Source organism: Sceloporus occidentalis, unplaced genomic scaffold (genome assembly GCF_023333645.1).
Source record: "Sceloporus occidentalis isolate IW3139 unplaced genomic scaffold, rSceOcc1.0.p SCAF_357, whole genome shotgun sequence".
NCBI classification, from domain to species: Eukaryota; Metazoa; Chordata; class Lepidosauria; order Squamata; family Phrynosomatidae; genus Sceloporus; species Sceloporus occidentalis.
In genome coordinates, this window is record NW_028317337.1 from 265,493 (window position 1) to 277,338 (window position 11,846).

Consider the following 11,846-nt stretch of genomic DNA (forward strand, 5'->3'; position numbering starts at 1 on the left):
GCAGGTCTCATATTGGCCTTCTGATTCTGTCACGCACAGCGTAGAATAGAACCTGTAATCAGGTAGAACAGCGTGTGCAAGTCCAATAGACAGATCACAAAAAGTCCAGCACAGAATAGCCAATGAGCAAGCCGAAGTCAGGAAGCCAGAAGTCAGGATCGTTGCAGGATAAGCCGAGGTTAGGAAGCCAGAAGTCAGGGTAGTCGTGAGGGTAGCCAGAGTCAAACGCCAGGAATCGGTAACAGGAACAAGCCGGGTCGGTAACGGGGAATCAACAGAAACGCGTACTGAGCAGACACTATACAAGATAGGTACAACCATCAGAAGGCAAGGTTGGGATGTTTCTGAGGCTCTTATATAGGTCAAGGAAGTCCAGGCATCAATTACAGAATTCCCGCCAAAAATTCAAAAGTGCCGTTATGTCACTTCCGGTTAGCGGCCATCTTGGGATTGGCGGATCGTAAAATCCTAAAAGGAGTCGTAGTACCGGCTGGCGCCACTAGGTGGCGTGCAGAGGACCGCGTGCACGCAGCAGGACCGGACCTGGCTCCAGCAGAGGATGGCAGACGTGAGGAGTTGCGAGGTCTTCCCCTTCCTCGCGGCGGCGGAGGCTGTGTCGCAGAGGCGGGAGGTCTCCCTCTCCTCCTCGGCGGTTGCGGCGGCTGCGGTAAGGCGGGGGGTCTCCCTCTTCTCCTCGGCGGCTGAGGCTGCTGTGCCGAGGCGGGAGGTCTCCCTCTTTTCCGCGGCGGTTGCAGCCGCTGCGGTAAGGCGGGGGGGTCTCCCTCTTCTCCTCGGCGGCTCCCGGTCCGAGGACCCAGAGGCACCGGCAGCCAGGTATGTGACACCTGCTGCCGATATATATTAATATTACACCGTGCTGCTGATATATATATAAATATTACACCCTGCTGCCGATATATATTAATATTACACCCTACTGCCGATATATATTAATATTACACCGTGCTGCTGATATATATATAAATATTACACCCTGCGGCCGATATATATATTAATATTACACCCTGCTGCCGATATATATTAATATTACACCCTGCTGCCAATATTTATATATATTACACCCTGCTGCCGATATATATTAATATTAGCCCCTGCTGCTGATATATATTAATATTAGCCCCTGCTGCCGATATATAAATATTACACCCTGCTGCCGATATATATTAATATTACACCCTGCTGCCAATATATATATATATTACACCCTGCTGCCAATATTTATATATATTACACCCTGCTGCCGATATATATTAATATTAACCCCTGCTGCTGATATATATTAATATTAGCCCCTGCTGCCGATATATATTAATATTACACCCTGCTACCAATATATATATATATTACACCCTGCTGCCGATATATATTAATATTACACCCTGCTGCCGATATATATTAACATTACACCCTGCTGCCAATATATATATATATTACACCCTACTGCCGATATATATTATTATTACACCCTGCTGCCAATATATATATATATTACACTCTGCTGCCGATATATATTAATATTACACCCTGCTGCCAATATATATATATATTACACCCTGCTGCCGATATATATTAATATTAGCCCCTGCTGCCAATATATATATATATTACACCCTGCTGCCGATATATATTAATATTACACCCTGCTGCCGATTATATATTAATATTACACCCTGCTGCCAATATATATATATTACACCCTGCTGTCGATATATATTAATATTACACCCTGCTGCCAATATATATATATATATTACACCCTGCTGTCGATATATGTTAATATTAGCCCCTGCTGTCGATATATATTAATATTAGATCATGCTGCCAATATATATTAATATTAGCTCATGCTGCCAATATATATATATATATATATATATATATATATTAGACCCTGCTGTCAATATATCTAAATATTAGCCCCTGTTGCCAATACATTTCATATTGAATAAATTGGACCCTACGCAAGCATTTCCTTGGGCCACGCTCCACGCTCCCTAGCATGCAATCACTCCCTCTGCTCCTGCAACAACAAAATAGGTATAGATCAAATAAACAACACATAAAACAGCATTGCAGGTATTGATCAACTGAATAAGACATACAGACCCGATATTTGCAGGTATATATAAATAATGTATGGAAACATAGCATAGCAGGTATGGATTAACATAATAACACAAAAACCCAGCTTTGCAGGTATAGATCAACTGGTGTTCACATAACAACTCAGCATTAAAGGTGTAGATAAAACCCCTAAATTACAGGCATAGATCACAGGCTGCACACCCCAAAGCCAGCCCTGGCATCCACACTGCCCACATGGATCCTGACCAGCACCCAGATAACACACATAGGACTTGCCATCTTTGTCCCCAAACAGCCCGTCCAATGCCATCTTTGTCCCATAAACACCCTGCCTTTGCCATCTTTGCCTTTCCACAGATCAATTATACATATATATGATACACACAAACACTTTTACAGTCACTCCCCAATTTACACTTTTCATTCATTCACATAATAATTTATTCTCTCACGCATTCACACAAATCATTTACACATATTCATTAATGCATTCTCACAAATTAATCAATTCTGTCCCTCATTCAGACAGTTCATCCAGACACTAATTCATTCTCTCACTCATTCTCACTCTTTGTTTATTTCAATATTCCCACTACCCTCTTTCTTACTATCTACCCCTCTTCCCCTATTTCTCACTATCTACCCCCTCTTCCCCCTTTTCTCACTATTTACCCCCTCTCCCCCTTTTCTCACTATCTACCCCCTTTTCTCACTATCTACCCCAATATCCACAGTCCTCAGAGCCTCTAATATTTAGGGAATTTGGTAAATCCTGTACATGGGGGAAAATCAGCAGAAACTGCTCCCCCTGTACCCCCACACAGAAGTCAGGGCCCATAGTCGGTAGGAAGGAGGCTGGCAGTCAGGCCTCTCCAGGGGCCCCAGTGATGGAGGGGTCCGTCACAGTTGATGCATGTGGTTGATGCGCGGCTCTGCGTGTGGTTGATGCGCGGCTCTGCGTGTGGTTGATGTGTGTGGTTGTTGTGTGGCTCTGCGTGTGGTTGATGCATGTGGTGGATGCGTGGCGTTGTTGCGTGGTCTGTGTCATGTGTCCCTCTCCTCTCTCTGCAGACGGGCTTTTTGTCACTGATTACTTCACTCGGACTCCCCGGAAGCTGAACCCTTTCCGTTCCGTGGGCAGCGTGGAACTCTTTCACTTCCACGTCCCGGAGGACACGGTCATCGCTGTGTGGAACCTGATCACCTTCAAGGAGCAAGGGGGCACCTTTGGGGATAACTGCCCCGACCGCAGCGTCACAGTGTAAGTGCCACGCGGGTGGAAGTGTTGGTGGGGCGTGGTGTTAGCATGTAGATGCGTGGATCAGGCTGGTTTTGGGTTTAATCTTCCTGCCCCGCAGGTATTTCCGAGCCGGAGCGCCCCCTGTCATCAACCCTCTAGGTGCTCACTTTCCACGAGACACGGCCGTACCCGGGTCATTTACACTCACACTTACGTGGACTTTACCAAACAGAACCACCGGCATCTTCAACATCACCAGCCCTCTCCCCGGGGACTGGTTCTTGGCGGCTCATCTCCCAAAGGACGAGGGGAAGATAACCATCAAGGTAAGTGTCAGCTCTTGTGGCGGGTAGGGAGCGGGTGTGGGGGGGCACGCATGGCAGGGAGCGAACATGGCGGGGAGGGCGTGTGTTAGCCGTGATTCTCCCTTGATGTCTCTGAGTAACTTCTGCCCGTCTCTCTGTCTCTCCCCGCTCTCTTGCTGCCTCTCCCGCTCCCTTGGTGTCTCTCAGTAACTTCCGCTCCCGTCTCTCCCCGCTCCCTTGATGTCTCTCCCCGCTCCCTTGCTGTCTCTCCCCTCTCCCGTCTCTCCCCGCTCCCTTGGTGTCTCTCAGTAACTTCCGCTCCCGTCTCTCCCCGCTCCCTTGATGTCTCTCCCCGCTCCCTTGATGTCTCTCCCCGCTCCCGTCTCTCCCCGCTCCCTTGGTGTCTCTCAGTAACTTCCGTCCCGTCTCTCCCCGCTCCCTTGGTGTCTCTCAGTAACTTCCGCTCCCGTCTCTCCCCGCTCCCTTGCTGTCTCTCCCTGCTCCCTTGGTGCCTCTCAGTAACTTCCGTCTGTCTCTGTCTCTCAGGGGTTACACGATGAATGCCAGTACTTGTTCCAGCCCCAGCTCATTGTCCAGAGGGCCGTCGGTGTGCCGGTGCTGTACCCGGGACACGTCACGGAGCAGATGCTGCCGGCTCACAATCGCTCTGCCCTGTACAAGTGAGTGAGACTCTGCGGCTTTTGGCCGGGGTGGGGGGTAGTTTTCCGTGGGGTCGCGTGTGGACTTTCTGTCAGTAGCGTGGGGGGTGGGATAGGGGTAAGACACAGGGCAGATCTGAAGTGAGATCTTCCCTGTCTCATGAGAGACTGCTTGGCTGTCTCAGCGGTGGGGAGGATGTTTCCAACCCACGGAGTTCATTCCCCGCGTTCTCAGGAACCACGTGTTTTGCCAGCAGCTTTTTCCTCCCCTTTCCGCTGCTTCTGCCCCGCAGGGTATTTATTCCCCAGTTCACCTCGGGGTTGGCCGTTCGCCTCCTGGGATGCCGCGCCGGGCTGCGCATGTCTGATGGCTGCCCCCTGCTCCTGAGACTCCGTGCCAAGGCCCCCCCTCTGCACAACTCCTCCAGCCAGGACTGCCCCTCCCCCGCGGGGTGCCAGCTGCTCCTGCCCCTGCCCCTGTGGCAGCACTGGTACTACGTGCTGGTGGAGAGAACGGGCTCCGCGGGCTCCGCCGTCTACTTCCAACTCACCGCCCAGCTGCAAGGTACGCGCTGGGGCTCGGGGGCTGCGTGCATGTTGGGTGCCGTGTGCCCCGTGTGTTTCCTGTGTGTGCCCCCGCGTGCTCCCCCCCATGTGACGCTCTAATCTGTGTCATCTGTTGCCCTGCAGACTGTTCCCGTCCTGGCCTGTCTCGGGCTTCTAACAGCCCCAACTCTGCTCTGAACATGCCTCAGTCGTTCGGAGTGGCGGGTGGTCTGGCTTCGTTAGAGGGTCTTCCCTCCCTGGGGGTCTCTCTGCTAACGGGTAACGTGTCCTGGGCGGACAGCACCATCCTCCTGCCGTCCTGCTGGCCGATCCGACCCACCCTGAGGAACGAGCTGGACACGTTCTCCGTCCACTTCTACATATTCTTCGGCCCCAACGTGTCCGTTCCCCCCGAGCGGCCGGCCGTGTTCAGCATCAACCTTCTGCCCGTGCTGGACAGCGGGGGCGTCCTGAACCTGGAGATCAGGCTGAACAGCGTGAGTGACGGCGCTGGGCATGATGCATGACCACGGCGGGGCATGATGCGTGACCACGGCGGGGCGTGATGCGTGACCACGGCGGGGCGTGATGCGGGACCACGGCGGGGCGTGATGCGCGACCACGGCGGGGCGTGATGCGCGACCACGGCGGGGCGTGATGCGCGACCACGGCGGGGCGTGATGCGCGACCACGGCGGGGCGTGATGCGCGACCACGGCGGGGCGTGATGCGCGACCACGCCGGGGCATGATGCGCGACCACGCCGGGGGCATGATGCGTGACACGACGGGGCATGATGCGTGACTACGCCGGGGCATGATGTGTGACATGTCGGGGACATGCTTTCAGACACGTTACACATATGAATGTCCGTGCTCTAGGTGTGAGGTCACCCTGTTACGTGTTAGAGCATGCGTGTGCATGCAGTCTGAGGCCGCACACCTTCTGTCTCATTCCCCTCACCCTCCCAATAGATTGTAAGCTCTCGGGTACAGCCTCCCCTCCCCCTTATTCTGATTGTGGCTTTTAATGTTAATCTTCACTCTGTGGTAACAGCGCCACGGTATCTGTCCTCACCCCTCCATGTCTGTGTTCAGTCCTCTGCCCAGGGGGAGAACCTCACGGTGTTCGGATGCCTGAATCACGGGGTCCCTCTGCTGTCCGGAGACAACACCTCCGTCACCTGCATGACAGGTCAGTGGCTCCGTGTCCCCGGGGGGTCGGTGGCCGTTTTGTGTATTTTGGAGAGAGCGATGCGTTACCCGCTGCGTCATGATCGGTATTGGCTGCTGAGGCGTGTAAGCATTGCGTGTTGCCCTGGATGGGATGGTGTGTATTGGAGACTTTGCATGATGATAGGTATCGGCGGCCGTGGCATTGCGTGATGCTCTGTATCGGCAGCCATGGCATTTCGTGTTGCTCTGTATCGGCGGCCTTGGCATTGTGTGTTGCTCTGTATCGGCGGCCGTGGCATTGCGTGTTGCTCTGTATCGGCGGCCGTGGCCTTGCGTGTTGCTCTGTATCGGCGGCCGTGGCATTGCGTGTTGCTCTGTATCGGCAGCCGTGGCATTTCGTGTTGCTCTGTATCGGCGGCCGTGGCATTGCGTGTTGCTCTGTATCGGCGGCCGTGGCATTGCGTGTTGCTCTGTATCGGCGGCCGTGGCATTGCGTGTTGCTCTGTATCGGCGGCCGTGGCATTGCGTGTTGCTCTGTATCGGCGGCCGTGGCATTGCGTGTTGCTCTGTATCGGCGGCTTTGGCATTGCGTGTTGCTCTGTATCGGCGGCCGTGGCATTGCGTGTTGCTCTGTATCGGCGGCCGTGGCATTGCGTGTTGCTCTGTATCGGCGGCCTTGGCATTGCGTGTTGCTCTGTATCGGCGGCCGTGGCATTGCGTGTTGCTCTGTATCGGCGGCCGTGGCATTGCGTGTTGCTCTGTATCGGCGGCCGTGGCATTGCGTGTTGCTCTGTATCGGCGGCCGTGGCATTGCGTGTTGCTCTGTATCGGCGGCCGTGGCATTGCGTGTTGCTCTGTATCGGCGGCCGTGGCATTGCGTGTTGCTCTGTATCGGCGGCCGTGGCATTGCGTGTTGCTCTGTATCGGCGGCCGTGGCATTGCGTGTTGATCTGTATCGGCGGCCGTGGCATTGCGTGTTGCTCTGTATCGGCGGCCGTGGCATTGCGTGTTGCTCTGTATCGGCGGCCTTGGCATTGCGTGTTGCTCTGTATCGGCGGCCGTGGCATTGCGTGTTGCTCTGTATCGGCGGCCGTGGCATTGCGTGTTGCTCTGTATCGGCGGCCGTGGCATTGCGTGTTGCTCTGTATCGGCGGCCGTGGCATTGCGTGTTGCTCTGTATCGGCGGCCGTGGCATTGCGTGTTGCTCTGTATCGGCGGCCGTGGCATTGCGTGTTGCTCTGTATCGGCGGCCTTGGCATTGCGTGTTGCTCTGTATCGGCGGCCGTGGCATTGCGTGTTGCTCTGTATCGGCGGCCTTGGCATTGCGTGTTGCTCTGTATCGGCGGCCTTGGCATTGCGTGTTGCTCTGTATCGGCGGCCGTGGCATTGCGTGTTGCTCTGTATCGGCGGCCGTGGCATTGCGTGTTGCTCTGTATCGGCGGCCGTGGCATTGCGTGTTGCTCTGTATCGGCGTCCGTGGCATTGCGTGTTGCTCTGTATCGGCGGCCGTGGCATTGCGTGTTGCTCTGTATCGGCGGCCTTGGCATTGCGTGTTGCTCTGTATCGGCGGCCATGGCATTGCGTGTTGCTCTGTATCGGCGGCCGTGGCATTGCGTGTTGCTCTGTATCGGCGGCCGTGGCATTGCGTGTTGCTCTGTATCGGCGGCCTTGGCATTGCGTGTTGCTCTGTATCGGCGGCCATGGCATTGCGTGTTGCTCTGTATCGGCGGCCGTGGCATTGCGTGTTGCTCTGTATCGGCGGCCGTGGCATTGCGTGTTGCTCTGTATCGGCGGCCGTGGCATTGCTGGCACTGAGTGCTGATGGCGCCTCCACGTTTCTCACCCTCAGACTCCCTGTCTGGCTTTGCTCTGTCCGTGAACACGTCGGATCCCGTGAGCCGTCTCCGGATTCCGTACCCTCAGACCGGGACCTGGTATCTCAGTCTGCGCTCTCTTTGTACCTCGGAACACGGGTGAGTGCGGGGCCCCGGTGCTCTCTCCCTGAGTCTCTGTTCGGAACGGCCGATGTCTGACTGGCGTGGCGAGGGCCACACATTAGGGCTCTCCTGTGACAGTTCCTCTGGGGTCAGCGTGGCGCCCTGTGACAGTTCATTTGGGGTCAGAGTGCCGCCCTGTGACAGTTCCTCTGGTGGTCAGAATGCCGCCCTGTGACCGCGTGTCATTCTGTGTTTCAGGTGGCGTTCGTGCGGTAACGTCAGTGCTGAGCTGAACCTGCGCACCTACCTGTCTCCGTGTATCAACGAGTGCGGCCCCTACGGACAGTGCAAACTCCTTCGAACCAACAACTACCTGTACGCGGCCTGCGAGTGCAGAGCAGGTAAGGGGGGCCTGCGAGTGCAGAGCAGGTAAGGGGGGCCTGCGTGTGCAGAGCAGGTAAGGGGGGCCTGCGAGTGCAGAGCAGGTAAGGGGGGCCTGCATGTGCAGAGCAGGTAAGGGGGGCCTGCGTGTGCAGAGCAGGTAAGGGGGGCCTGCGTGTGAAGCGCGGTGTCCCCGGGAAGCGCTTGTGGTCCTGTGCTGTGTCTGGTGGGTAACGTGTCCTCCAGGGGACTGCATGCTACGGCCGGGCCCTGTGGGGCTGTGCGTGGCAGGCCTTGTTCCCGTGTTCTTAGTATATCGCTCTCCTAGGCTGGAGCGGCTGGGGCTGCACGGATAACGCTCAGGCCTTCACATACGGCTTCCAGCTCCTCTCCACGTTGCTCCTGTGCCTCAGCAACCTAATGTTCCTGCCCCCTGTCCTCATCGCCCTGCGCAGCCACTACCTCCTGGAGGCGTCCGTCTACATATTCACCATGTTCTTCTCCACGGTGAGTGTTGTATTCCACCTGTGGTGCGACCGGTAGGTAGAGGGGGGCCTGAGACTGTCTATTCACGGTGCTTTTGTGCATTACCATCGTTTGTGACTCACACAAGCTCACGGCAGGTGGCGGTGGCTCAGCTTGTTATTGCCCCCTCGGTCCAGGACTATCTAAGGAAGGTCTGCAGAACTCTGTCACTGGGTTTGTGTCTCATGCGAGACGCTCTCTGATGGGGGGGGGGGTTTGCCACGTTTGGTTAGGCTGCACCGGAGCAGGATAGACATGCTGGGTTTTTTTGGGTCACGTGAGGGACTTGCTACATTCCCTTTGCTCTCTGTGCAGTTCTATCACGCCTGCGACCAGCCCGGGATTGTGGTCTTCTGTATCATGGAATACGACGTTCTCCAGTTCTGTGACTTCCTGGGCTCCCTCATGTCGGTTTGGGTGACCGTCATCAGCATGGCAAGACTGCAGCCCATCATCAAACAGGTGACCCCCGCAGGCACATTCATGAGAACCGACAAATCCCTTTCCTGTTAGGCACAGCCTAATTTACTGTTATGTTATATCAACACTGCTCCTTTCTGTCTCCCACTTCCTGTGGTGTGATAGGAATGCTGTTCCTCCTGTCTCCTACTTCCTGTCATGTGATAGAAATGCTGCTCCTTCCTGTCTCTTACTTCCCGTCCTGTGATAGGAATGCTGCTCCTTCCTGTCTCCCACTTCCTGTCATGTGATAGAAATGCTGCTCCTTCCTGTCTCTTACTTCCCACCCTGTGATAGGAATGCTGCTCTTTCCTTTCATGGGATAGAAATGCTGCTACTTCCTGTCTCTTACTTCCCGTCCTGTGATAGGAATGCTGCTCCTTCCTGTCTCCCACTTCCTGTCTTGTGATAGGAATGCTGCTCCTTCCTGTCTCTTACTTCCTGCCCTGTGATAGGAATGCTGCTCCTTCCTGTCTCTTACTTCCTGCACTGTGATAGGAATGCTGCTCCTTCCTGTCTCTTACTTCCTGCCCTGTGATAGGAATGCTGCTCCTTCCTGTCTCTTACTTCCTGCCCTGTGATAGGAATGCTGCTCCTTCCTGTCTCTTACTTCCTGCCCTGTGATAGGAATGCTGCTCCTTCCTGTCTCTTACTTCCTGCACTGTGATAGGAATGCTGCTCCTTCCTGTCTCTTACTTCCTGCCCTGTGATAGGAATGCTGCTCCTTCCTGTCTCTTACTTCCTGCCCTGTGATAGGAATGCTGCTCCTTCCTGTCTCTTACTTCCTGCCCTGTGATAGGAATGCTGCTCCTTCCTGTCTCTTACTTCCTGCCCTGTGATAGGAATGCTGCTCCTTCCTGTCTCTTACTACCTGCCCTGTGATAGGAATGCTGCTCCTTCCTGTCAGATAATCAGCGCAGTCGGGAATTAATCTGGTTTCCTTGCTCTAACAGGTGCTGTATTTGCTGGGAGCGATGCTTCTCTCAATGGCTCTGCAGCTTGATCGCCACGGCTTGTGGAACCTCCTGGGGCCCAGCCTGTTCGCTGTGGGCATTATGGCGGTTGCCTGGGTAAGAACAGTGGCACAAATAACGTATTCCGCCCTGAGCCCCGGGTCCGTAAGCCGGGATGTACCCCGTGTCCACGTTAACGTGTATATTTGTATTTATTCAGTGCTAGCGCTCGGCGTTCGGAATCTGTAATTTTGGGATATTGTTGGCTTTAATTTTTTTACTCTCCTCTTGCTATAATGGTGCCACGGGGGGGGGTGGCATCTATGGTAGGATCATGCTTGGTGGGGCATTAGGTGGAGAGAGGGCTGAGTAACACGGTGGAGCATGTTGGGTCCTAGAACGGAATACTCACACAGACCACTATTACCCCAGGAGAAATGTACCCCTGCACGAGTCTGTTACCCAGATTAATGTCACCCAAATCTTTTGCTCTGTTGGCAGACTTTCAGGACCATCCGCAGGCGACACTGTTACCCCCCCACGTGGAAGCGCTGGCTCTTCTACCTCTGCCCGGGGATACTCATCGCCAGCTCCGCCGTGGCCCTCTATGCCTTTGTCGAGACAGAGGAAAACTACTTCTATATCCACAGCATCTGGCACATGCTGATTGCAGGGAGCGTGGGGTTCCTCCTACCGCCACGTGCCAAGCCCGATGGGAGAGTGGCCCCTCTGGCCCGGAGGAAGGGCTGCGGGTACCACCTGTGCGTGAACGAGCAGGAGGAGCTGGGTCTGGTGGATCCTGGATCTGTCTCCATAAACAGCATCTGCACCAGTTGACAAGGAAGCTGAACGCAGGGAAGGACGGACTCCCACCTGAGGGTCCCGTGGGGGTATCGGGCTTGTGGATGCCCACCTCCAGACTCATTGGGACAGAGAAAAGGGGAAATTCCTGGGATGCATGTGATTGGACAATAGCTGTGGCTGACCGCCGTGGCCCTCTGGATTTAGGGGAATTTCTCCAGGAACGCTTCTTTATTATAAGGATCGCAGTTACCTCTCAACACCGGAAATACGTGCTTTATTATCTTAATACCGCGAGCGTGGCCTGCGGAAGGGACGGCAGCAGAAAGCTTTCTACCTACAGGCAGAGGGTCGGACCTACAACCGGCAGACAGGCAGAGAGTTATCCCCATCACCGGCAGACACGAAGAGAGTTATCACTACCACCGGCAGACACGAAGAGAGTTATGACTACCACCGGCAGACAGGGAGATGGTTATTCCTACAGCCGGCAGACAGGGAGATGGTTATGCCTACCACCGGCAGACAGGGAGATAGTTATGCACACCGCCGGCAGACAGGGAGATAGTTATGCACACCGCCGGCAGACAGGGAGATGGTTATTCCTACAGCCGGCAGACAGGGAGATGGTTATGCCTACCACCGGCAGACAGGGAGATAGTTATGCACACCGCCGGCAGACAGGGAGATAGTTATGCCTACCACCAGCAGACAGGGAGATAGTTATGCACACCACCGGCAGACAGGGAGATAGTTATGC

At 54.7% G+C, this 11,846-nt stretch overlaps 1 protein-coding gene across 1 annotated transcript; it reads left to right on the forward strand.

Moving 5' to 3' along the window:
• Nucleotides 1-559: 559 nt before the first annotated feature.
• On the forward strand, nt 560-11,122 carry LOC149273980 (transmembrane protein 8B-like). The gene is made up of 14 exons (XM_089505956.1): nt 560-667; nt 2,931-2,949; nt 3,178-3,367; nt 3,465-3,672; nt 4,198-4,331; nt 4,604-4,875; nt 5,001-5,353; nt 5,953-6,049; nt 7,880-8,003; nt 8,226-8,368; nt 8,677-8,855; nt 9,189-9,335; nt 10,286-10,402; nt 10,787-11,122. The coding sequence occupies exons 1-14, from the start codon at nt 560-562 to the stop codon at nt 11,120-11,122; spliced, it is 2,427 nt and encodes an 808-aa protein (XP_089362082.1).
• Nucleotides 11,123-11,846: the final 724 nt, after the last annotated feature.